Genomic DNA, 27,568 nt, shown 5'->3' with positions numbered 1-27,568 from the left:
TTACCTTGGATTTTTCTGCAGTTTCATGATTTTAGAAGACTTGGCTGCACCTGGACTTCCTACTGAAAATTCCAGAATTCCCACAGTGTATCAAAGGGTTTTATGGATGTATTTCAGCTAGCAAACACATCAGGCTGCTTTTCTGCAGCACGTTAAACCTGCCTTTTATTTAAGCAGGACAAGAGGTATAAGCTAATGCCCTGGTTCTGGCCATGAAGCAAAAGTCCTTAAGTTTTCTTAGTATTTGTGATCATGTATATATACCTTATTTTAGAGAGCTTCTGGTTAAATACACCGTATTGAGGCAGAAATAACCTATGCTTTATTTGCTCAATCTCTTACCTATAGATTGTTCTTTAATAATGTTCTTTAATAAATGGATTTTGGACAGAGGTTAGAGTGGTTGTACAATGACACTGGCTACTGGCACTGAAAACAACAGCATCCGAGCCATTGTCAGATCAAATTCAGAAGCTTAAATTTTTTCCCAGAAATTTTAGGGTAAATAAAAAATATGATGTTTATGAAAATTAACAATTGCACAAACTCCACAAGACCCTATGCCTTGCAAGTACAGACCATGGATTATTTTTGAGACTGTCCAACAGAACAGAGAGTTCCTGTCTTGAGATTTAAGGGTTTACTAGAGAGGTACAAATCAGCCATGAAGGTATGTAAATTTATTACTCACCTCTGCAGCATGGGCATGCCAACTGTTCTTGCACATTTCAGTTCTATAATTGTTGTTGTTACTTTCTTATTTTTCCTACATTCTTGCCCACTGGAATAACTAATATATACTGTATCACCTAGAAGAAAAAAAGGTGACAAAAAGTTTTTGTAAGCAGCTGTCAGAAATTTCCTTTGCTCCTTTGCCCTTTCACAACTATAGAATCACAGATTAGCTGAGGGTGGAAGGGATCCCTGGAGGTCATCTGGTCCAAACCCCCTGCTCAAGTGGGGTCACTTGGGGCCAGCTGACCAGGACTATGTCCAGACAGCCTTTGAATACCTCCAAGGTAGCAAACTCCAAAACCTCTTTAGACAGCCTGTGCCAGTGCTTGGGTAACCTCACTGTAATGAGAGGGTTTCTTGATATTCAGATAGATAATTAATTTCTTAAATCGTTAATGACAACACTGTTTAATTGCTTCAATGTTTTCTCATGCCTTAAACATCACATTTGGTTTCGTTTTTAAACAGAAGATTCACTGATAAAATATTTCAAAATAAAAGCTTCAGCATAATTTAAAAACTATATCAGCCAGGCTGTAAGATTTAAACCTTTAACCTCTAGCTCTCCACAGGAAGAAAAAGTAACCCTACCTGTCACATTCAGCTTCTGTGTATGAACAAGTCCAAGAACTTGGACATCTCCATTCTTGCTTATCCTGCAAATACTGGCTCTTTCAGAACAGCCCGTGGGTCCCTCATGTACTCTCTGACAGAGGTTCACATAGTACCTATACAGAGCATGGAAGACAAAACTTCTTTAAAATTCTTTTAGGCTAAACTGAAGAAGTGCTACACAAACTTTATAGTCTTTGTGGGAAGCTAGACAGGTTGCAACAAACTAAATCTCAAATTAGCTGACGGACTAAAACATGTACTAAGGTTTGGCAGATGTCTTCTAACTATCATTTTAAAGTAAAAGACTGTGCAAAAAATAAAACTGCTCATTAACAGTGACTAATCTGGTACATTTTGACCTAGGTCCAGACTAGAAATTGGAAGAGTCAAGAAATATCCTGAAGTTTTTTCATTTACAAAAGTTATAGTACTACCCTAAATTCAGCATCTCCTCAGAGTTATACCAGCTCAGACATGTTAGAGCAGAGAACTGCTGGCAAGGTGGTGAATGAAACATTTTTCTACCCCACAGTTTATCATAAGTTTAGAATTAGATGCTGTCATCCTTGCCAGTTCATTTCTATTTCCTAGCTGGAGGAGGGAGGCTGGAGAGGTTGATGACTTCCTCACATTCATATTTCCCACTATGCTAATACATTGAGGAATATGGGTGAAAAGCCCCAGTAAAACATCACAAAGTAAGTTGTACATTTGAGTCAAAAGAAAGCAACTAAGTAATTAAGATTTTTCTTCAACAAGTTTAAGAATAAAAAAAAATAGCATTTCAACAACAAAATTACATTTTTAAGATAGCAGTTTAAATATAAAGTTTTTAAATAGCTTTTAGTTTAGATGTATTCATCCTTTAAAAAGGGCTACCAATAGAGGGAGAGGGCGAGAATGAAGAACATGCTTACTCAGTCCCTTCCAATAAAATGGGCTCCTTTCTCAGTTTTTTTCATTTATATGAAGTGTTAAGCACTGACTGGTTTAAGACACTGAGGAGGGACTAAATAGAAATTCTATGCCACATTGCAACTTTACTGATAAGTAAGCTGCTCCCTGTGAGTTGCTCAATACTCACGAGTTCCCATTGTGGAAAAAGATCCATGATCCTGTCAGGGAAGAGAGCATTCTCAAGTCATATGTTCTGTGTTTTTGGACAAACTTGCACTCCATTTTCTTGGGAGGACAAACAGCTTGAGTCTTCCATTCAAATGTCACAGCACAACCAAGAGTCTCACTGAGAAGGTATGGGCTCCCAACACCAGCATTTTCATCACATGTAAAGATAATGGTAGATTCCCTTTTTGCAGTTGCTATAAGCAGAAAGATTGGAAAAAAAGAAAAAGTGTATTTTACAGGAGGTTTGCAGGCATATATGGATTTTAGTGCAGATAAATCTCTGTGTTAGCTAACACCCTTGTACATAAAGTATAGGAAGTACTTACTGCTACTACAGAATCCCCACTTGTCATCTCCCTGGTAGTTTTCAGTTGTAGCACACCATGGCTTATTCCTCCCTTCTGTAATACACTCCTCATAGGTCTTCCCTTTGTACTTGAAGGGGAACACACAGAGCTCTCCCTTGTCAGTCACTGAGAAGGAAAGGTATAATCTCATAACTACACTCAGTAGAATAGAGGCATATCTGTATTCAGAACCTTATTCAAAGCCTGTACTTCAATGCTAAAGAAAAGTCAGTGGCAGACAACAGAAATACTGAAACACTGAATTTAAACCCGATTAGAAAACCAGATGTAGCATACAATTAGCTACAATCATGCCTACAGAAAAGTTGCACTGTCTCTTCCAAGGAGATACATGTTGATGTTGCAGATTAATACGATGCTTGTGATTTAGCAAAACTGCATGTTTCTATTGCTGTATGTAAAATCTAGGTTGCTTCTTCCTGTCACAACAAAACCTCCTGTTTTAAGGGGAAAATATTTTCAACATAAAGAATGGGCCTGCTTGGATCTCACCTGGAGGGCACCGATCACCTCCTGTGTATTGCAAGATGACTGTCTCATCCTGGTGGCTATAGTCCATTCTCATTTCCTTTATGTTTCCAAAAGATGACACACCACTTTTAGATGTCAGACACACTGCCCCATCTCTGCATTTTCCCTGGGGCAAGCCCACCCTGCACACACCAATATGGTAATTGTTGGATCCAGAAAATACCTGTGTAGACAATCAGAAGCATCACAGCAAGTCTAGAGTCAGTACTTAGAAAATCACACGAGTGTTTCATAAAACCAAGCCTCAGGCAGCATTTGCATACTGCAGAAGGAAGAGCTAACTAATTTATCAAGTCTGGCCTTCCTTAATATGACAAAGCTGCAGATAAAGCACAAAGGATCACAGATAAAATATGTTCAGCACACCTGCTTTCTCATACAAGATTCTGTCAAAGGTGAAGATTTCTCATTCCTTTACCCCTCACTGTGTCCATTAACTTCACTCTCGAAAACATTAAAATGTTATACTCCCTAATATTATTCCCTCTGTCGGAAGCCAAACAAGTATCAATACTGACCACAGCACGTTTCAGCTTTTTCTCACACAGAATGCTTAAAAGAAATCCTTCCTGCAGTTTTAAAATGTTGATAGCAATAGGTTATTATGAATAAAAATATAAATAAATGTCATACCACAAGAAGGCATTACCTCAAATGATCTTCCAGAAAGGCTGGTCAGGTTAAATGTATAGTGTAGCTGTTCATCAATCACAGAGCAACCCAAAGTTTTCACTTTATCAGGACACACAAGTGGAGTTTCCCACTCAAACACAAATGTGCAGTCAACTCTCCTTATCATCTTTGGCTTACCCTGTAACCAAAGAACACAGGAAGACACATTTAATTTTTGGAGAGTTTGCTGTTGTCTCTGCACTTTCCCAATTCTCCAGTAGTTAATCGCAGTGCTTCTTTACAGTCTGTTGAAGCATTAAAAAAATTCAAGAAGCGTTAGATTCACATCACCATGCAAGCTCAATTTAGTGTCCAGGTGTTGACACAAAATCAAAACACAAGAAACTAATTGCAAATTTTTTAAAGTTGTGTGTGTGTGAGTTCCCCCTACGCTGTAACATTTATAGAAAATGTTACCGCATAGGGGGAACACTTCAGAGTAATACCTGTAAGGTTACACTGATTCTTGTGTTGGCTTGAGGTACAAGTACAAACTTTAGGATCTAAATGAGGTGCAATACAGCATTAAGTTTAGTGCCAGCAATAAGTTATCATTACATTACTTCTGTGCCATCTGATGCTTGAAATCATCAGAATCTGTTACTCTCAAGCTTAAAGTTCATGCCCTCAATAAAATTTTAGCCAGTCAAGAAAATAAATATTATACTTCTTGGAGCGAGTCCATCCATACATTAGAGAAACAAACCCTTGACTTAGGTTTAAACAAAGCTAACACTGGTTACTATCCACTTTCCATTACATTCCAATATCAACCTAAGTTGAATAGATGTCTTACCAGACCAGTTCCTTGGCCACAGTGAAACACAATAATAGAAGTATAGTTCAATCCATTGTTTATATGACAAGGAGTAGTGCTGTTGTAAGTGATGTAAACTTCATTTGCTGCCTTATTGAACTGGGGAGGTTCAGTAACACGACCAATATCCTACACAAGCAAAAATATGTATTAATAGAATTACAGGACACATCTAGATTCCAGATCAGCCCAGAGATTCAGATCAATTCAGATTCATCTATTTGGTTTACACAGGAGCACAACTACTACACTTCCAAAAACTTGCAATCTATACTCAAAGAACAGCCATTACATTTCAATCCTAACAAAACATAAGTTGAGCAACTCAAAACAGTTTTTCACTGAGCTAGACAAAAGCCAAGGAGTTTCTGCCTCTTAGAGGTAGATTCTTCTTTACATCAATGTGCCAAATTATCACAACATCACTTAAAAATAGCAATAACAATGGAATAAGGTCCCTACATGACTATGGAAATTTGTTGAAAACAATCACAGCTTTTTTGCATCTATCTTCAAGAGTTTGCAAACAAGTCCTCAAAAGAAAAAACCTAGATCTCTCAAGGTAATGATGCAGACAAGTTAGTCAATCCTCTGTAACAGGCTTGCTACTTATGTAGCTGTCAAGTTCTTACATGAAAGACCTAAATACATTTTGAAGTATACCAGCATCTAGAACTGCTTCCAATTGCAACAGGCTGTCACAAGATCAATTGAGCCACAGAATGGCTAAGACATTCTGCTTCCCAGTGTCCACATTTGGCACACAGAACTTGGGTACACAAATTCTTTTCCACTACATGAAAAAAAATTCTCTGTAGCAATTTTTAGATTTATCACTGCATTTAATCTTCTGACATCCAAAAAAAACCAATGGGGTTCAGTATAGGAAAATACTTCTTCATAGGGAAAAGCAATAAAAGGGAACTTTGCAGAGGAGACTTTGATTCTGCATTCCATTTCTTTAATCCACTGTCAGGCCTCTGGTTCAAATCAGGTCTCTAGGCAGGGATACTATATTAAACTATTAAGGAAATGCACGTTTCAGTGATTCTTGGCATAGTACTTACTATTGGTGATGCATTAACAGGAACCATACAAACAGCTGATCCAGGTGGGCAATTGACATCTTTGATGGGATTGAGAGGCTCACAAATGTTGATGTAGAAGTCTGGAGAAACATCTGTAATATCTTCATCCACAAATGCTTCATAATAGCCAGTGCGATGGATTAGAGCAGACAGGTCAATAATGGAACTGCCATTCATCACTGAGCACTTCACCTACAAGAAAATACATTTATTGCTCTCATTCTTTTATTACTAGCTTTGATTAATTGATAAACATCTTATCCTTTCTGGGGCCAGAAGCATGGCTACATTTAAAAGTTTCAAATGTAAGTAAAGAAGAATCTGTTATCATTTTTGCTCATCTATAGATACTAAGCACCATATGAAAAACCTTGATCATTTAAACATTCTTATGGAATGAAATCCCTATCAGAACAACACCAAGACAAAGCTCTGGCACACATACACCAGCATACATAGTCACTATGACTTCACCAGATCAGGCCCCATGCCTTCCTCTCCTCATCCACACCACCTCCAACAAACAAGCCTGGTTATAACATTATAATAATGTAAAGTCAGTGTATTGCAGTTGATGGCTTGAGTACTACCTATCCTCAGAACCAATTTCACACACTCTTAACCTGCATAAACCTACTGAGAGTCTATGAGGAATTTGAGAAATCTATTCTTCTTTAGATGCTGGAAAAGAAGCAACTAATACAATTACCATTAAAATTCAGGACAAATAATCATTGTCACTACGTAGATATCATCACACTGAAATAGCTTGGGTCACTGTGAAAAAAGGGATCAGAATGTCACTATAGATCACCAATGGAATTAACAGGCTAGAGAACATTGGGGTTGGGTATTGTTGATTGTATTGCAGCATGGTACGTATTACTGAAGGGAAACCAGAACTGTGTGTAGCTGAAGGAGAGAATGTGACAGTTCCTGTTGGTGAAAGAAAAATTGGAACATCTTTTTTTCTAAATGGAAGTGAGAGCTATTGTAGTACTGTAGAAACAGCGACAGGGAGGAAAAACTCTCTCTTCTCTTGTTGCAGAGAATGATGGTCACACTAGAGGTAATTAAAGCAGCAAAAAGAATTATTAGGCAGAGTCACAAAAGAAAATATCAGGTATTAAGAAAAGATCTAAACTCCTCCAATAGTTTGTTTGGCCTTCTATTCCTAGGGCTGCCTTTTACTCCATGCACCCATCCTCTACTGGTCATTTTTAAATAGCTAAAATTAACTAAAGACTACCTCAATGCATTGTCTGGAACACCAGTTCAACTAAACCGACCAGATTATGTTGTTACAGCACGTGCTGTTCATCAGAAGCTCACTCTAAATTCACTCTGTCAAGGTTTATCGGGTTTTGCACCAGGCAAACTGATCATGCACTTGCCTGGCCTCTAGTCACCTGCCCAGAAACAAAGACCATACCCATGCACAAAGATGTTATCCTTCCTCCAGTCAACCTCAGCTCTGCTGGCCTGCTGCATTGGAGGATCTTCACCACTGCTTCCCAACATGACACCCTATGGCTTTGATCTGAACTGTACAGAAAAGCAGCTAAGGAGGCTCCACAAAGGGGTTATTCTCAAGTGTTAGAAGTTTTAACTTGGCTCAACACACTCAGAAGGAGTTTGTCAAGTATTGCTCACCCCTGTTTAAATGTTAGTAAGGAAAGCATTCAAGAACTCCTACATGAACTTGGGTTCTGTACTACAGGAAGAAATCTTTCCCTCAAGGAATTTAAAATATACTGCTATTATATCTACCCCCCCTTCAGAGATTTTAAGTCCCATGAGCATTTTCTGCAAAAGTGATTCTCACCTCTTCTTCACAAGCCAAGGAAGTATGCCAAGAGAAGTAACTAGTGCATGTCTGCTCATCAAAAGACACAAAAACAGGCCGGCTCTCATCTCCAGCATCAGACTTGCATACAAAGCTAAAATAGCTTTTATGCTTCAGTGCAGGGTCTGCAGGGCAAGGATCTCCATCTTCATAGACAAGCTTTAACACCTGATCTTCATAACTTAAAGTTTTACTCTGTTTTCCAGCATTAACTGGATTTTGGCCACTTGTGATGCAGACAGCTAAAATGGAAAAAAGAAAAATTAAGAAAACAGATCAAGTCTGATGCAACTGCCTTCAAAAATTGCACCATACAACATAAACAGAAGGAACAGTAAGACTGTATCATCACTTTAATTTTTCTAATAAAGAATGGCTTTGCCACAGAATCCAGAATCCAGCTGCAATTAAACTGAGCTGAACTGCACTGATACAAAGACCAAATATTTCCTTTATTCATCAACCAGCTGAATGTATTGCATCCATACATGCTTAAGCAGCTACAGAGCAGTGTTTGGTTATCACATCTCTGAAAACCAAGCAATTAATACAAAATGTCAGACAGATTATATATAATTTTATTAAGATGCCTCTTAAAAACCAAATCAATCCAATATTTTCTTTTAACTTCACAAAAATAATTTTCTCAACAAGCAATATTCCTATTTTAGCATTTCAGATGCTTAAGTATTATTTCTTATTCAATTTGACAGAAGAGCTAGTAATTCAACCTGCAATTAAGCAGCTATAAAACTAGTTTATTAAGCAGAAATTTAACTTCCACTGATGTTTCAGAAGCACCAAGAACAAAACAAAGCTAGAAAGAGGATGGGCAAAGGTTTGAAGTACAGACACAAAGCCCAGTGTAGACATATTACAGCAATGCATCGCTATAAAGTTCACTTTAGCTGGAAGACTGCAATGTTTCCATTTTCACAGCATTAAAGACATGCAGTAGAAGCAACTACATTCCTGCCTTCATGTCCATTCATTAGGAAATAAAGGGACTGGGACTTGAAGTGAGCCCATGTGAATGGTGTTGGGTAAAAATATATGGCCTCATTTCCTAAAACAGTTTTATGTTCCTGGTCAGTACAGCCACAAGCTGCTCCCTTCACTCCTTCTGCATTTGCAGTAAAATCACATTTTGCAGTAAACTTGAGCATAAGCATTTCTTTGGTTACCCTATAGTCAATGATTACAGTACCAGAGAGGATAAGTTGCTTACCAGCTCCATTAGCACATGAACTTTTAACTTCAGCACAAACATTCAACTCAATTATTCTGTTGTGTGAATCACTGATGGTATAGCCAGACTCACGCTTTAAAGGTGTCAGATCAAAGAGGTGTCCTATAGGGAGATCAGGGAACAATTGAATCTCTTATTCAGATTAAAAATCAAGATACTTCTTTGTATTATAAGCTTTCAGTAACTTAATTTAGTCAGAAGGTTAACCAGACCCTACTTGTCTGCTAGCTTAGAAAGGCAAACAATTACTTATTACACTAATAGAGGAAAAACTAGTGTTTCAACTATCAGCTATTTATGTTCCAAGTGACATTGCAGTACCAGAGATTTCTACCATCAGTAAGCATGTTGGTCGCTATCCAAAGGATGTGTCATACTGCTCTTTACTAACAGAAGTCCCTAAAGAACACAAACACAGCAGTGCTGCTTCCAGCAGCCTCTTCCACATAGAAAATCCTGAGGCCTCCTCCTTACCTGTGGCAGGATTGGTGACCCGACAGTCATTTTGCACACTGCTTCTAAGAGGACATGCAGCAGCAGTGAACCATAAGAAGGTATATTCACAATCTTCAATGGCAGTTATAAGTTCTGGCTTTGATTCCTAAACACAAAACAGTGGAGAGAGCAACTATAGAGTGATAGTGTAAGATTCCATGCCAATGGGTTTACCCCTGCAGCCTGTAGCTGAGCTCAGTTCAAACACCAGTCCTAAAACCTGACAGATCATCATAGTCCAGTGAATTAATCCAAGAACAGAGTATTTAACTTTGATTATGTCAAATACACAATAGTACAGAATCATTATCAGGAGAAATAAAATTAATGAGAGGAGAGCTAAAGGTAGCCTAGGGCAATAGAAAATCCAAAAGGCAATTCAAATCTCATCAAATAGAAGATTACTTAATGGCAAGGCATAGAGATGCAGGAGACTTAAGAGCTACACAGTCAACAGCATTATTTACTACTTGAAGCACTTCCCAACCTGCACTACATTCATCTTCAAGATGTAAGCAGATGAACTGAAGCTATTACAGATGATAAAATTTGTGCTAACAGAGTATACAAAACGATCTCTTAAAAATTGCTCAGCATCTAAAATTCAAGTACCAGAAGTCCTTCTGCTTGCATGAACACCTAAAATCCCAGCAGAAGGAACCGAAGGAACCCACTTACAATTCTGTTTTCATCACACTTGAGTCGCAATATTGTTGTTTTTCTCCGCATTTGATCTGGACACAGATCTCCATTAACATATTTCAGAATAAAAGTGACATTTTCCCAACGAGGACCATCAGCCACTTCCCCAAGACTGGTACATTTTGTACCCTCAATGAGGGAGGCAGCAGCATCAGAAGGGCAGGATCCTATACATATAAACAAAAATTGCATTATTACTTCAAATGTTAGTAAGGTGTACTTGCCTGGAATAAAAGTCCACTACTCTACTTTCAGGTATATCATGGCTGATCTGTCTCCAAGGCATTGTCCCAGCCATACTCATAGGGGTGCATTTTCCCCAAAAATTGCAACTAGCAGCAATTGTCTCATTTCACTTAAAATCATGCAAAAAATAGTAGCAGCTACCACAGGGGAAGTAGACTACTACAGAGTGAAAGGCTACAGTCTGGCCTTGCACTGCACAAAATGTAGAGTCAGTCAGAAGATGCCATATGGAAATTCTGAAATTATTATTTTAATCTTTAAGAGCTATAGCAAACTTTGGATAAGGACTGAAGAGCTAGAGTACCAAAGCTATCAAGAGAAGAGCTGCTAGTGAATCTCACCCACTAAGCAGATGGAAATCAGGCTCACAACCTACCTTTCCCTCTGGTGCTAAAATCACACCACATACTGTCTCCACATGCTTTGCTTTGTGATTTATTTCGCTCAAAACAGCCACTAGCAGTACTGTCCTGCCACTTGCCTTCCCCAGCTATAGGAAGAATATATCTGTATTTTGCACTTACGTGTAGCACTGTAGGGTACCAAGGGCCTGCAGACATTAATGTAGTATTTCTGGGTAGTAGCAGATATAGCAATGGCCTCCCAGTTCTCCCTGTGTCGTGTCAGGGATGAAAAGTCATAGAAATTTCCTTCAGCATCCCTGTACAAAAGATTAAAGGCATGTAAAATAATTAGGCACTTTAAAGTTGCAATTCTTAAGTTACTACAGCAATTTCAATCTGGTAACTAAGCAGACTGTTACACTGGAAAAGAAGTCTGCATCAGACACAGTGGCCCCCTGAAACTTCAAATTCAGTAGAGGGATAACATCACTGCACCAGCTACTCCCACAGAAACTGTCCACATGCACACAGCTCTCAGCCAATACAAGAGTAATTCCAACTTTTAATTCAAGCATGTTGGCTTTCAGTGCATGGCAAGCATGCACACAGTTACAGTGTGTATGTATTTAACACACAGTTAAAATCCACTGGTTTACCTTAGGGTAGAGACCGATAATGAGGCCAGATGTCCAAATATTAGCCACATCTGACCCCACATCCAATCCTAATGAGCTAATACTTGGCTGTGACAGAAATAAATGACATTTTTCTTGAAGCAGTGTTTGGTGGAAGTTCCAAACAGACAGCTGTAGTCTTATTTAAATTAGCTATTGTTAAATAACAACTTGACACTTGCAACAACCTAACATACTCAGATTCAACCATCAGTACATACCAAACAGTTCCCTTTTATTATTCCACAGAAGAATCTCAAAGTTGTTTTTTTTTCCCAATGAAATTAGTTTTCAGAAGCACAAATTGCAAAAGTTATTTAAAATATTATGCACTGGCACTGAATGCTACATTAGCTGGTCAAAACATAATAGCTAAAGGGGCAGTGTTGCACTGCACTGCAAGAAGGCTGTATTTGTCTCTCTCAATATACAGCTCCGTTTTAATTTTGTGGAAACAACTTACTTGTAGGAGCACTCAGTAGATTTAACAGGTGGGCAAGCATGCTGAGTATGCCATTCAAACATGTAGGTGCAGTCTGGAGTTTCCTTCAAAAATATAGGCTGAAAGAACACAATATAAAATTAATTTGCTTTCTCATTTAGACACATGGAAACAATGAAATGCCTCAGTCTTGCTTCAGCAAGAACACGCATATTGTCTTAGAGCCACACAATGCCTCTGATCAGCTAAACATGGCTTCTCCCAAACCTGAGTTTATCCACATGCACACTTCTGACAAAAGGGCAGACATTAGGAATTGCTGCCTCCCCCAGGAAATAAGAAGACCAAAAGTAATTCTAGACAAAATTGTTTTAGAACAATAAGGGAAGCACAAATCAGATACCAAAAGCAAGTAATTTTATTTTTAACCAGTCTGGCCATGTAATACCTGCTTATTTTTAACCAGTCTGGCCATGTAATACCTGCTTTCCTGCACATTCAACCTTCTACCTCTTATTTCTTACAAAGAAACAGCTGTTATTTATGGAAGAACATCCCTTCCCAACTTCTCCAAGAGCTCTGGTAATGACAGACATCCCTTAAAGGAACAATATGCACTGATCTTCCTAGGCAATGATAAAGGTACCATCCATAGACAGGAGATTCAAAACATTCTTAATCTTTCTGTCCCCTCACAGCACCTTTGAATCACTTGTCTAATCTGTAAGTGATTAGGCATGTTCATGTTATTCCCAGAGAAACTCTGGAAGACAGTATGTACAGGTAGCATGTTTTGAAACTAACCTCAGATGTAGTCTTGTCACAATAGAATAATATAGCAGTTGATCGTTCATATATTTTATGACATTTTTCTCCACTGGTGTAATTAATCATTATTAGACCATTTTTGAAAGTCAGTTTGTCTGTATGCAAGCCTAGAAGCAAAGAGTTGAGAAAAGTCAACAGCTACAGTAAACACACAACTGCAGTAATGCCTCTGACAACAGGGTCACATAAACAGCAATAAAATTCACAATTAAAGAATAGCTGGACAGACCTCAACCTTCCTCTAAAACTTGCAATCCAGTTACTGTGGGACTAGTACTCCAGCACAGTAAAGCTGAACTCATTCATAACTGAGTGTCAAGGTAACTACACATATGCCATTTTATCTGCACATTGCACAAAAGCAGTGAGGTGTTTTATCTCGTTAGATGTACTAGATTAGCAAGAACCCTTCTTCTATTACACCCTGGTTAATCTTCCCGTTCCCTAGCTTCATTTAGGTAAGTGCAGTACCTGCTACTTTTTTGAAGTTAGGGTCCATCTTCTTTACTTGACAGGATGCAACACTGTGATGCTCTGCAGAGCAAGGCTCTGTTATTTCTCCACAAACTCTGAAGTAGTAGTCATACTCATCTGTACTCACTTTGATGTCTTTATTGGAAAGTGGCCTCAGGTCAAAAACATGACCATACCTTGGATCTTTCACCTGGCAATCTTTTCCTTTAAAGAGAAGTTAACAATTTAAATTACAACTTAAGATCTATTAGCCTTCCCAAATACATTGGGGACATTAAAGGCTTATTGGACAAATAAGGCCACAAAAATGAGTAGCTACTTCAAGGCAGTGACACTGAAGAACCATCTTAGTACAAACAGCACATTTCTTTTACAACTGCCACTAAAGCAAGATGCAAAAGCCACACTGTAGTTCAAAAACTGCCCCAGAGTGGTCTCATGTTCTTCTTTCAGCTGAACTGAAGGTTAAGTATGAAATCAGAGACACTAAGTCCAGAACTTGCTTAATTATCTGGAAAGAAGAGCAAGGTCACAAGATCAAAGCAAGAGGTGTCCTAGATGTCAGTCTTGCATCTTCTTTTAACAGCTCTGAAGTTTGATGAGTTGAGAAAATAATCGGTCATAGGAAATATTTATTCCAGCTTTCAAATCTACAAAGATGCATATAAAAGAAGGTTTAGGAAAATTCTAGTTTCCTGAGTGTCATTAGCTGCTATATGTCAGTGACTTTGCTGTTGCTCAAGTCCTCAGTTTTTAAAGTGACCCTTTGCTCAATATTCTGAAGCTTTAAAAAAAAAAATCATCAGATTGCATCACTCAAACATTACACTCTTCTCGATCATACATGTTGGTACCCAGCTAAAGACATCAGCTTTCCTCCTTCAAAACCACAATTCAGTCACCAGTGTCCTGCACAGTAATTATGTGCTACAGAGCAGCCATTTGTGAACATTCCTCATGCCATGTCAGTTCATCAGCAGTTTCAATAATGACTAGGACCGTGGTGACAGATCCTTTACAGGAAGTCCAAGAATAAGGAATTATCTACAAGCTGCAAAACAAAGCCTGCAAAGGCAGAGAAGATGCCTACACACTCAATCTTCCATCTAAGAGTCAATCAAATACCAGAACTAGAACTTGTGATTTCTTGTTGCACATCCTGGAGTCAAATACAAACTGAGACTCCCCCACTGGCCTCTCACCCATTGTCTACCAAGGGTCAAGTTTTATCTTGCTTCCAGTCTTTGGTGAGGAACAGGGAACGAATTGCCAGGGACAGAATCAACTCTGTTCTCATGAAAACTGAGGTTTTATTATTTACTAGCAAGTCTGTCTGTGATTTAACAAGAGAGTAATAGTGCTGTTTTGATAAAGTATTGTATTACATCTTCTTTCTCTAGATAGGCAAGTACATTTGCCTCTCATCCTAACTTGCACTTTTGACATTAGATAGGATTTGTAGTTAGCTTAAAGCTCAGAATAGACATTCCTCCACAAGCCAACACTTTTTATACAAAGATTCACAGGGCAAGAAACCAACACAGTTTCATTCAAGTATTTATTATTTGTACAGTTTGACTGATACTTCAAATCTCAAATAACTACTTACCTTCTGCTTTGTGAACAGGACATGCTGCCAAAGTCCTCCAAACAAAGACAAACTCACAGTCATTCTCTTGCTCCAACACTGGTGATCCCTACAGAAAAGAGCCATATGAAGGAGGCTTAGTAAAAATTACACTGCAAGTCTCAAAACATACACACATAGCTTTTTTTTTTTTTTCCTGCAGTTTCACAGTTTAACATCTCCACTATCAAACTGCAGTATTCATGTTCAGCAAAGAGCTGCTTTTGGTGGCTCACAGGAGGAAAAAGGATTCCACAATAGTTCACAATTGTGTTCTACAGGTTTAGCAAAACAGCTTTTTCAAGAAGAGCCAAGGAAAAACCCAATATGTAAGATTTTACTTTTTAGAATCAGTCTCTCCATGTTAAGAGGAATAAACATGGTTTATTTTGGTAAAAGCACTAAAATCCTCATTAGTAGCAAGTAGAAGAGAAAATTACCGTGGTTTGATCACACTGGAAAATGATACGTGTGGAGTAACGCTGATTATCTTTGCACGTGTCACCATTCAAGTAGATAATGCTCAATGACCCATCAGTAGCAGCCTGGGGGTTTATCTGAATGACTCCCAAGTTCTTGCTTTTATCAGTGTATTTCACACAAGATCCTATGGCACCACCTACAGGAAAAGAACTGGTGTTTAGTTCAAAGCTTTAACAATTAGCGTTAAATTGATTGTAAAATAATATAACAGGGTAGCTTTAAGAGAGCTTTGAAGTAAACTGTCTCAAACTCCTGAAGCAGAACACAACACACACATATTCATCAACACAGTGAGAAACACTGTGTACCTAAAGCCTTTGAGGAATGTAACAAGTTACTCCTGCATACTCAAACCTTTCAAACTGCACTAATTTATCTGATTCCACAGACTTGTAAAAGACTACAGTACAGTTAAATACATTAAACTGGGCAGAAATGGAGTAAGACACAGCTTAAGCTTCTGATTCTGGCTTCATTCAGTTAGGAGGCTTCAACAACATTTGACTTTCTGCACTAGTTTCGGGTTCATTTTCTTCACAGTGGTGAATATGGGGCTGTGTTTTGGATTTGTACTGAACACAGGGTTGATAATATAGAGATTTTTTGTTATTGCTGAGCAGGGCTTACATAGAGCCAAGGCCTTTTCTGCTTTTCCTACTATAACATGGCAAGGGAAGTTGGGGGTGCACAGGAGGCTGGGAGGAGACATAGCAGGGGCAGGTGACCCAAACTGATCAAAGGGATATTCCAAACCATATGACATCATACTCTCTTTAAGTGGGGGAAGGAGGAGGAAGGAGGGACATTTGGAATTATGATGTTTGTATTCCCAAGTCACTGTTACATGTGATGCAGCCCTGCCCTTCTGGACATAGTTGAACACCTGCCTCCCCATGGGAAGAAGGGAGTTAATTTCTTGTTTTGCTTTGCTTGCTTTAAGCTCAGCTTATGCTTTGCCCATTAAAATGTCTTTACCAGAAACCACAATTTCTCACCTTCACCCTTCTGATTTTCACCCTGATCCTGCTGGTGGGGAAGTGAGCAAGCAGCTGAATGGGTCTGACTGCTGGCTGGGGTTAAACTACAACACTTTATATCCTATGTTCTTTAAAAAATAATAATAAGCTCACAGATCCTGGCAATACTGCCATCAATGCAATTTTCCCAAATGCATTAATATACATCTCAATGCAAGAGTCCTGATGAGCATTAAGACTGCTCTCAGCTTGCAGAAGTCTGTTTACTAATACTCCTGCATATGTCACCCAGATCCATGCTATTTCGGTAATTAAACGGACAGGAGTCAATAAATCTTACTAAAACACCCAGGGACATCACTCTGACTATAAGGTCTTGCATCAGAAGACACAAGTTAAGAAGTGCTTGCCCCTTGGCTTACCAGGACATCCAGTCACGTAGGGCAGGGGCTTGCAGACATTCAAGAAAAACGTTCGCTTTTTCGCTTCCTTTGAAGTGTCTATAGCAACCCACGGCTCACCATCTTTGCTCAAGTCACTTAAGTCATACTCATTGCCAGCAGCATCTAGAAAAAATGCAATAAGCTGAGAGAACTTAATACTTGCAGCAGGATTTGAAATTATACCAGTTTCACTGACAAATACACAACTCAAAATAAATCCAGAATCACATTAGATATGTATTAAGAGAATGTACTGTTGCCACAAAAACATCACCATGCCAAACGTAGAACACAGTTCCCTTGACAGTTACTTCCCAAATGTAACTTCTCCACAAATCACAGGTGCATTTTTACAGATGTCAATACTAAATTAACTCATTTTCTTTAGAGTAGGGCTGAAGCAGCATCAGTCACAGTAATGATTAAATGTTTTCAAAGTAATTATCAACTTTCTTGTGTATACCACAATGTTTTAAATTAGCTTCTTTCCCTGTTTTTTAAGTTAAGCCTGCTTCAAACAACTTCCCTCTTCTCCCACTCTACAACTTCTACAAAGATTTTAAGTCTTACAAATGTCTTCTCAATAGGTAATCTTACAGCCCTCCACTGAGCAGAAGTTTGCTGCCCAGTTAATCCCTCCAACATGGGAAAGAGCCCACCTAAATTCCAGGTACTTACCTGTAACCTGACAATCTACAGGAGCAGGAGCACAAGCCAGAGCTGTGTGAAACTCAAAAAAAGTATCATGGACGTCCAGCACGCTGTTTATCTCCTCACGCACAAACTTAAGCTCTCCAGGATATGAATCATTACAAATGAAAGTCACTCTGAACATGTCTGATGTTCCTATAAAACAAACATTTATCTACTGATAGTTCTGTTTGGAACACTTGAATTTAAGTTCAAGCTAATACTCGACTACAAAATTTTCTAAGAGCTTCTTATTAATAACTGCTTCAAGGATAACACTACCTTGCTGATTATGGGGTTTCAGCTGTAAATACGCAAGCCTTTTTCAGAGAGCCATGAAAAATTGCCTAGCAGCCACCATTGCCTCTACAAATAAGAGACCAAAATATGCCTTGACAATGTAATCATCTTGTTGAAATGTGTCTCCTTGACACATTTCAACAACATGATTACCTTCATCGACCTCTACTCTCCCTATGTTATTTGACATATATGAAGAAACAGAAAACTTTTAAAACACCACCAGTGGTAACAAGCAGCTTTTAAATTGCATCACACAAAGTTTTGGTTTGGGGGTTCCATTTGTTTGCAAGAAGTTCAGTGTAATGACTGCAGTACAAGTAATACTGATCCTATCAAAGCACTATATGTTAAGTTCTGTTTAGTCCTCAAGAAGTGACAGAATTATGTCAGGGAGTAGTATCTGTCAGCAAAATGCTTAGTAGTGTTATAAAAATTGTAGAACCTCTCAAAGTAAAATACATAAAGAGCTTAATCACTGTTACATATTATGTACAAAAATGTCACAACTGAGAAAATAAGAGATAGCATCCCAGCAATTAAGCATGCTGACGCATTTGAGGTTCCTGAATCCAAACCCGTTTTCCCAAGGCGTTTTGTTGTTAAGATGTCATATTCCTTTCTACAAAGCTCAGTTTCAGTATAATTGAAGAGCATCTACTATCAAAAAACCAGATATACATTTTTAATTCATTTTACCTGCAAAAGATAAAATTCATGAAGTAGGTGCATATGAAGTATTACAGCACTAATTCAAAAAGTTCCATACAGGAGAGCACAAGCTTACCGAAAACTGACCTTTCAGATATGAAATACCTTTAGAGAGAATTATCCATGAAACTGAAGCTAAAAGCTATTACTTCACTTAGAAAAAGAACCTGAGTTCATTTTGTTTTCCCAATTTGACTATCCATTTCTCCATGCAAGGACCAGTACTTTTCATCTGCTAAGGAGAAAATCCTATAGTGTATTGAGTCACTTTCCTAGAGTTTTGAAATGCACATGTATTACTGAGCCATTACCATTCTGTGTAATGGCTAAATTTCCTAAAATTCCCATAGGAGCAAGCTTGTTTAAGTAATTAATACCAAGCCAAATATACTTCAGCACATGAACAAAAGAAGGAATGAAGACCACTCACATTAAGTTTTTACAATACCCTGTGTATTTCCTGAACTCACCTGATTCCACACGAAGACGGCCTCTGTAGGTAAGAGTTAGAAAGCCTTCACTGGATAGATAAAGGGTTTTGTCCAATTCCAGTGGCCTCAGAGGTGTCAGATTTTCTCTTTCACACCCAGCAGCTGTTTTGCCATTGATTTTACCACAATATGGCAAGTATCCACAAATGTTTAGCTAGAAATTTTGAAAACATGTAGATGTACATAGTATTAACTGCATCAGAAAAACAAGGTTCACATAGCCATTTCTACATCAGTAAAACACTTGTAGAGAACTATTTGAAACAACACAGTTGTCTTGCAGTGCAGAAATTACAGACTATAATTCAACTATAATACAGTACGAGTATCCTCAATCTTTGGATTATGGGGTCCATAAATTCTCCCCACTAAGAGTAAAGGATGTGGTTCAGCATGTTTATTCTTGGCCTAAAGATATCGCTCTGGTATTATCTGTGACAGCCTAGGATTACTGACACATGCAGATTACATTAAAAACACTGATACAGACAGACTAAATCCCTTTCTAGGCTTTCCCTGTTAATTTCTTCAGAATCAGCAGATAAACTGGCAGTACACAACAGAGTCCAGGAGGGGAAAATCACCTCAAAAAGGAGCCTCAAAAGTGTGGCTACCTCATGTTCTCCAAGAACCAGAAGTTTAATGCTTTCAAGATTAGGCGAATGAAGTAATCTTTCATTCCCTCCTTCAACCACAATGCTTTCCTGCCAACTCATATTTCCTAAGAAGATTGAGTGAAAGCTCCCCTAGATCACTATGCAAGACAAAAAATGCAACAACAGCACACAAACAACAGAGAATGCAGTCAAAATCCTTACCGAGAATGTTTTCCCATTGCCAGTAACCGTATACCCTTGCTCAGAAGCCAATGGCCGCAGGTTGAACACAAAGCCAGTGTTTGGATCTCGCACAGAGCACGACTGGGAAAAAAATTACAACAAAATTATTTTCTCCTTCTGCATTTCTTCTGCTTAGATTTTACCTCTAACTCGTTTCAAGAACCAAAGCAGTGATTCAGACATATTCCTACCCTGCATATAGAACATATATAAGCTACTCTGGCAGTAGTTTCATTCAATTCTTTTGTATATTTGTTCAATTCTTTTTGTCCACTGACATCAGCCACACCAACATATGAAAGTGGAATTTAACAGATGGCATCTATCATATTAGCTAAGAGCATGGAAATTTCAACTGAGGGCTGTTTGCACACTAATGTGTTTATGGTGAGATCTGTAAAGCAGAAGCAACTGAGTAGATTTCACAGAATATTTTGCATTGCAAGGGACCCACAAGGACCATTGAGTCCAACTGTTTAATGTATGGCTCATATGGGGATCAAACAGGAATCGAACCCTCAACCTTGGTGTTATTAGCATCATGTTCTGAGTAACCGAGCTAATCTCATGGCTTAGTGTGAAAAAAGAAAAGCCTCATCTGATCATCTGCAGAAAACAAGGATTATACATATCCATACATATAAACTCAGTTTTACTAGCAACATAACAAGGGAATGAAACATTAAATGAAGCATTCAAGAGGAAGTAAACTTTTCTCACGAGAAAGCACCTGAGTATTTTTGTCACAAGTTAGGCATTTCAGAAACACTTCAAAAATACAACATGATAAGGTATCACAAGACTACATCATGACCAACTTGAGACTTCACTTTAGGTAGTTTTCTTCAAGAGCCATTTAAACAGAGAAACCAAGAGTGCTATAAATAAACATTGTACATTGAGACTAAAAATACAATTTGTATTCTTCTTTCTCACCTGGGAATCATCTTTTGCTTCCTTTATTGGGCAAGCAGCCTCAGTTTCCCATAAGAAAGTGGCCACACAATCCAGAATAGCTATAAACCGTGGGCTGCTACTCTGGAAACAGATTGCAGAGGAAGACCAGAGTAAGTGTAATAGCTAACACTTTGTCATGTTTGAGATTCCCCCTTAGAGAAACTGTCATGTTCTTCTAAAACACTTCACTACAAAGGCACACAATTTCCACCCCACTTCCCTCTCCCCAATTTATTTTGAAGGTCATCACTGAAAACTTATTTTAGTTAAACATTTACTATGTGACCAAGCATTAGCCAAGAACTGAATCTGACATCCAAATACTCAGATTAAAGTCAATATTTAATCTAGACACATATAACTAGATCTTGTCTCAGTCTAAGCTTTGAGGAGCTTTGGTGTATAATACATAGTCCATAATTAAAAAAAAAAGGCAAAAGTAAAGCAACAGAAATCTGTTAGGTGAGGTAACAAGGTAACAGGAATAATTAATATGTACACTTCATGTCAGTGTTTTAGACAAAAGCAAAGCAGTTCATAACTGCTCCATGTCACAGATTTTTCACCACACCTCTTGGGCTACAGATCATTTGGGTAAGGTGAGAGCAAGACCTGCAGATTCAAAAAGCCAGGAAAAACAAAGTCTACACAAGCTTAAATCTAATAATCCCCTCAATCTAATCTTCACTATGTTGAGTTGTAGCCCAAAAAGCTCTACAGATTTAAGAATTCTAGAATCAACAATCTATGGAGAATGCAGAACCTAAGCCTGAGAATGCACCTTACAATATTTTTCCGCTTAAGAGTGTCCACAATGTTTGCTGGTTTAAGTACTCATGTATTTTTCATGCTAATTAGACTAGTCTGAAATACTACTGTTCATCAAGGCTGTTAGTTTGTATCTAGTTCTTGTTTATGATAAAATACTCAGACACATGCTCCTCTAGCATCTAAATCAGTTTTGGTTTTACATCTCAATTCAAACCCTCAAGCAGTCTCCCTTGCCACAAATCTGCTATACACTACACATCTTCACGTGGCTTCATGCTATAGGATGAGAAACCTACTATGATGAAATAACAACTGGAAGATCATTTGTCCTTACAAGAGTGCCCCTGGAACAGACAAAGTGGATGGTAGTGGTGTAAGTAGTTGTCTTTCCATCAGCATTGATGCACACAGAGCCATTTGCATAGGTTAGAGAAACATGTCCAGGTCTTTCAATTACTAGTTCTTTGCTGGCAACACCAAGATTACTAATAGAGGTGACTTCAGAATAAGAACCCTAGAAATAAGGAAAAGCATGTCAACAACTTTTAATAAAACAGATACAACCAAAAAGAAGATACCTACTACAGTACTCTTGTATACACAAGTCAATAGCTTTGAAGACAACAAAGTTCTCAACATTTCTCTCCCATTCTATATTAAAGTTTCACATATTTAACAAACAACCTCCACAACAAGGTACCGTTCCATTTTTGTTTTTTTTATTTTTTAGTACAATAAGGTGCTTGTAGTACCTTAGAACACCCATCTGCATCTCCTGGGGCATATAGCTTAGCAATTTAGGGATGCCTGTGTCTTCTGCAATAGGTAGAATTTATTGTAGAGCTCTTTGAAACAAAATGTGGAAGCCTCCAGGTGTCCTCAGCATTGACTTTAGGGATCTGCCATGCTTAGCTAAAGCTAAAAATCAGCGACAGAAACTGAGCACTAGAAAGACAGTAGGTGCTACTACCAAAGTCTGAAGTCATTGTCACTGCTAACTGGTGTTTCCTAGTTTTAAGAAACTACTTAAAGTCAATAGCAGGAACAAACTGAAAAATATACCTCCAAAACAGCGGTCCACAGACTTCTGCCCTTTTAAATTTTTTTTTTAACAACTCTTTAGATTGACCCAATGCACTCACCTTTTACTCACTATCTCAAGCAGTGAAGTAATAAAGCCCTGAAGTGTCTCTACACGTCAAGGAAGCAGCCTTGCACAACAAGGCCCATTGCAACCACAGAGAATGAGCAATAATTATCTCTCAAGTGCTGTGTTGGCAATGACTGGCTTCAGTCACTAACACATCCCCTTTAACAGTAAGAGAGGAAGGTGTTTGATAGAAGGAACTAGGACAGCTGGGTGAGCCTCTAGCTCAGCTTTCCCTACAGCTCTGAGCAGCAATGAAGTCAGTCAGGCCAACGGGTCGATTCAGCCTGTCAGCTGCTATCACTTCCATGATAAATTGTTGTACTTCAGGGCAATACAGAAGTAGAGGCCCATAACATCCACCAGCATTGTTTCTTCTTTTATTTGCTTGGCAACATCTACCTAATCTACTCTTCAGATCCAAAGCAAGCTCAGGGAGGGCAGGGATGCAACAAAGAATCTTTAAGCAAATTTTTTCCACAGTTCAACCTAAAACAAGCCAGAAGCATGACAAAATATCCAGGATGACAGCCTGTTCCTGAAGAAATGTGTATTCCTAGCAGCCTCTGAGACTCCAGCAATTCATACAAAAGAGAAGCAGATTGTCTGCCTCTGAAACACAGGGCAAAAAATCATCAGTGTCAAACGTGACATTGGTACACTTGTAAAAATTAATGCTTTATTCTTCGAAGAGGTGGACAGGAGCTCTACCATTTTGCTATGATTATGCAACTATTATGGTACACAGAATATCCCTTTGCACAAGGAGTTAGAAATCACATGGCTGTTTTAATCTCACTCGTGTCTCTTTCAGTCTCACTCGTGTGGCAAACCAGCTCTGAGTTGGGAAAGAGTACTCACAGAAACCTGCTTATATTCCATCTGACAGACAGAGGCTCGCCGGTCACATCCTGGGACAGCAATCAGGGGTCGGCAGACATTTATGTAGTACTTCTTGCGCTCACTTGCTCTTGAATTATCCATGGCATACCAGTTTTCACCTCTCTTCTCAGATTTTGCTAATCTGAGCAGAAAGAGAAAGTTCTGCTCTAAGGACACACATGCTTCATAGACTCTCTCCAGCTTTCTCAGTCTCAAGAAACAGAGCAACCCTAAGGCATTCCCGACTAACTTCTCCCCCTCATTTTTAAGTGCTACAATTAGAAAGAATACTCCTGGGACACAGTGCACAGTTGACAAGGTAGTATGTTTTTATAAGCAAAACCATCCCAAAAAGTCAGTTTACATCCTAGGAGGCAAGTCAACATACTAGAGGGATTTCACCATACTTGCAGTCAAGACTCTCACAAGAGGTGAAGCTTCTGGTGCTGTCTACACAGGAAACCAACTTTAGCCAGAACCAAACTAGAATAGCTAAGTTACACTGCACGTGTCACTTTCCTACCTTGACAAGTCATATTGGTCCATGGTGTTGGGATCTGTCACAACACATTCCAGTGGGATTTCTGGACAAGCATGTTCAGTGTACCACCTGAAGTTGTAGGTATAGTTATCTTCTTTCTACAAATGAGCAGAATAGGTAAGAGAGGCTTTTCACATTGACAACTTTGTGACTCACAGCTACTGCTTTATACGTCAAGCTCAGTATCTCCCCTTGGTTTTGGGATATAATCTTCTCAGACTGATTTGTGTTGGTCTGTCCTGTTACAGATCCTGCCATTCCCTGTGTCACCAAAAATGCTCTTGCCAAAAAAAACTGCTCTGGTTCTGTTAAACTGCTGTCTGCTGGGTACACAGTCATATTATCTGTTACTTCTCAGCCAGTTTGGGTTTTTCCAGCTAGAAATACGAGACAGCCAAAAGCACTAATTACATGGCCCACTAGAAGAGAGTGAGGTAACAATCTGGATCCAGGTAAACAGCTTACTGTTCACTGGTCAAGGAAAGTTTTAAGGCTGCAACAAGAGTCAAATATACCAAGAGAAATAACTATTTATTTTAGTCTGCTTTACAGATACTGGGTATTTCCACACATAACACCCTGCTCGTACGGACCTAGTAGCTATTGTCAGTATTTCAGGATGGAGATCCTTCCTTTCTTCATATAGAACTTCTTACCTGATACTCAGGCTGACCTATTCGAGCATCATGGTCACACAGGAAAGTTATAAGGGTAGAGCGCTGTGTTTTATTCTCATTGTTGTATGCTGCACCATTTTTGTAGGTCAACTGAATCAGGCCATCATAATAGGAAAGTTTGGAACTGGGCAGTCCAAGACTCCAAGACTGCTCATTACTAGAAAACAAAAAGTGAGTTTTGAGAGTGAACAGAACACAAAATTGTCTCGAAGAGAAGTCTTACAAATAGAAACCACGTAAGTTTACACAAGGCACCATAATAAGGCATAATAATTAAATAGGGTTGATTAGACCTCGGTGAGCTGGGATAAAAAGAATGCTGCCAAAAGGAAACTTAAAACATGAACAGATGTCCTCCTTTGAAAAGGAAAGGAAGTTACATATTGCTAAGATATCTAGAAAACTTAATGCTCCTGTCTCTAAAAGGGTGACAATACCATCAAGTTCTCATTCTCCAAAGTGGAAGTCAAACTGCAGACACCCTCATCTTGGGGTCAAACTGGCCTCATCCAATTACATACAGGCAATGAAGACCTAGCACTGCACAACAGCTCTCTGCTAGGTATCAGCTTTGGTTCAGGAGTGTTTCATCACTGACTTAACATTGACTCTATCCTAGCTTCATCATCTTCCTCTGAAGAACATTTCTAGGGTCTGCAAAAAACTGTCCTTGGCTGGAGAGTAACTCAGGGCCAAGTACCCCATCTCCGGCAGCAGGCTGACCAGGAACCTGAAATACACAGGTATTTCTGATGCTACCTCAGACATAGTTTATAGGAGGCAAAAGCAGTGATGCTGTCAGAGTAGCAGTACACACTAGGACCGAACATGGAAGAGCCCATTTAGTAAGGGAGATTATAAAATTGTTAAGCTTGGAAAAGACCTCTCAGATCAAGTCCAACTATCAACTTAGTACCACCATCAAATCTTTCCACTGAACCATGTCCTCAAGTCCATATCCATACATATTCTGAACACTTCCAGGGATGGCAGTTCCACCACTTCCTTGGGCAGCCTGCTTCAATGCCTGACAACCCTTTCCATGAAGAAACTCTGCCTACTATCTAATCTAAATATCCACTGGCACAACCTGAGGCCATATGGTACAACATTCAAGATCTGGGCTTCACTACTACCTAAGACAGCCCCTGCTCATCCCAAGTGCAGCAAGCTCATGTTCTTCAGGCCAGCTCTTGGAACAGAGCTGACCCTCAATCTCTGGAATATAGGTTGCCTTACTACAGCTGCAGCAGTTAATCTAGAATTTACAGTCCCTATGGATAACAAAAGGGAGAGCAATGGGCACACTCCATCTCACAAGTTAGCTGTAAGCAAGGTCACATATATGTGCATTTGGCCTGAAACAGCTGGCAGTGTAATTACTGCAAATTATATGCTAATTACCTGAATCTATTACAGGTAGTCCAGTAATTACTTTACATGCAAATTGTTCATTGTTGCACACCAACAACACATCATGCAACAAGATATCTTCCCTTACAGCCAAGAGAATGAGTTACTCACCTCCGCGCTACTTGGCAAGCTGCCGATTTTGTGTGACACTGGGCTTCAGGCACACTGCCACAGATGCTTATGTAAAACAAGTACTCCTGAGTAGTAACTGTATAGAAACTGTGTGCCTTAGCCAGAGGTGATAAATCAAAAGAGAAACCTAATCAGGAAGGAATAAACTGTATCAGTTCAATTTTGTCCTGATATCTCTCACAGGTTTTGATTCACTCAGTCACATGGCTAGCTCACCTCCCCCGAATAAGGTTCCTTCTATGCAATTACTGTTCCAGAAACAAAGTGGACAAAGTAAAAGCATGGTTTCTTATACAGAGAGATCTACTTCAGTAAAATACACATTACATCTATTTTCCTACATTCTCTAGGAGAGTATTAAGCTCATGCTGTTCTGATCTTCCATTATGCATGTACTTAAAACTGTGGGTACTTAGTATTAGACTGAAGTCACTTTGCTCCCGGGTATCATAAGGGCTTATTTGTTGTGGCATAAGTTTTATCCCTAATGACCTTTTGATTTGCTGAACAGAAATACATACCTGCCTGAGGATCAGACACCTGACAGTCATCTCCTTCAGTTTTAGACAGGACACACGCAGCAGCAGTATACCACTCAAATGCATATGAACACTCAAGCTCTGCCATCAAGATTGGAGCACTTTCTAGATCACCTGGTATCATAGAGCAACGTGTTACACATACACACAGCCAGGCTGCCATCAGGAACTAGGAATCTACACCTAAGAAACTAATTTCTCCTCAAAAGCCAAGGTAACTGCAAAAGTACCTGTTCTTTGAAAATGGTACCAAAAAAATTTTTCACAGACTTTGCATCGTCCTCCCAAAAAATAAAAGTCTACCCTAGAAGTAAAGGCACAGGGCTCAATCTGCTCCTGAGAACCATCACAATATTTGAAAAAAAGTCTAGTTTGATATACAAAACTGGTATTTTGATATACAAAACTGGTTTTACTACAAAGCAATAACTATATTAGCAAATAGTGCATAATCTGATCCTAAAAGCCAGCACACTTGGAAGTTCCAAGTTCCTCAGGCTGAGGTAGAGGAACACAGGTTTTCTATTTTCCTGGGAGATAGTTAACTAGCAGGCTATTATAAGCAACATGACAATATTAACTTCCTTTCATGAACTGCCAGCAGTTTAGATACAAACCATATTTATTGGAAAAGAAGGCTAAAGCATTTGATCTCAGTTCAGAACCACTCTTACCCATCAAGATAACTAGAGAAAGA

The 27,568-nt window shown here is 38.9% G+C and overlaps 1 protein-coding gene across 1 annotated transcript in view; it reads right to left on the bottom strand.

Annotated features, from left to right (window-relative positions):
- The window catches only part of IGF2R (insulin like growth factor 2 receptor), a 56,273-nt gene that overhangs the window by 5,202 nt on the left and 23,503 nt on the right, over positions 1–27,568 (bottom strand). Inside the window, exons 14-42 of the mRNA XM_058020001.1 lie at positions 26,854–26,985; positions 26,312–26,459; positions 24,767–24,944; positions 24,093–24,208; positions 23,549–23,711; positions 21,875–22,054; positions 20,749–20,850; positions 19,792–19,893; positions 18,953–19,127; positions 17,460–17,627; positions 16,761–16,904; positions 15,319–15,497; positions 14,861–14,948; positions 13,249–13,455; positions 12,754–12,884; positions 11,971–12,068; positions 11,014–11,150; positions 10,220–10,410; positions 9,521–9,647; positions 9,026–9,148; positions 7,777–8,039; positions 5,931–6,143; positions 4,843–4,992; positions 4,024–4,185; positions 3,336–3,537; positions 2,802–2,948; positions 2,435–2,669; positions 1,327–1,463; positions 692–809 (exon numbers count right to left, since the gene is read on the bottom strand). Of these exons, the coding sequence (XP_057875984.1) occupies positions 692–809; positions 1,327–1,463; positions 2,435–2,669; positions 2,802–2,948; positions 3,336–3,537; positions 4,024–4,185; positions 4,843–4,992; positions 5,931–6,143; positions 7,777–8,039; positions 9,026–9,148; positions 9,521–9,647; positions 10,220–10,410; positions 11,014–11,150; positions 11,971–12,068; positions 12,754–12,884; positions 13,249–13,455; positions 14,861–14,948; positions 15,319–15,497; positions 16,761–16,904; positions 17,460–17,627; positions 18,953–19,127; positions 19,792–19,893; positions 20,749–20,850; positions 21,875–22,054; positions 23,549–23,711; positions 24,093–24,208; positions 24,767–24,944; positions 26,312–26,459; positions 26,854–26,985 (4,516 nt within the window). The remainder of the gene's footprint in view (positions 1–691; positions 810–1,326; positions 1,464–2,434; positions 2,670–2,801; positions 2,949–3,335; positions 3,538–4,023; positions 4,186–4,842; positions 4,993–5,930; positions 6,144–7,776; positions 8,040–9,025; positions 9,149–9,520; positions 9,648–10,219; positions 10,411–11,013; positions 11,151–11,970; positions 12,069–12,753; positions 12,885–13,248; positions 13,456–14,860; positions 14,949–15,318; positions 15,498–16,760; positions 16,905–17,459; positions 17,628–18,952; positions 19,128–19,791; positions 19,894–20,748; positions 20,851–21,874; positions 22,055–23,548; positions 23,712–24,092; positions 24,209–24,766; positions 24,945–26,311; positions 26,460–26,853; positions 26,986–27,568) is intronic.

The sequence above is a fragment of the Melospiza georgiana genome, chromosome 3, assembly GCF_028018845.1.
Source record: "Melospiza georgiana isolate bMelGeo1 chromosome 3, bMelGeo1.pri, whole genome shotgun sequence".
In the NCBI taxonomy this organism is placed as follows: domain Eukaryota; kingdom Metazoa; phylum Chordata; class Aves; order Passeriformes; family Passerellidae; genus Melospiza; species Melospiza georgiana.
Note: the sequence above shows the minus strand (reverse complement) of the source record. Positions and strands in the feature narration are given on the sequence as shown.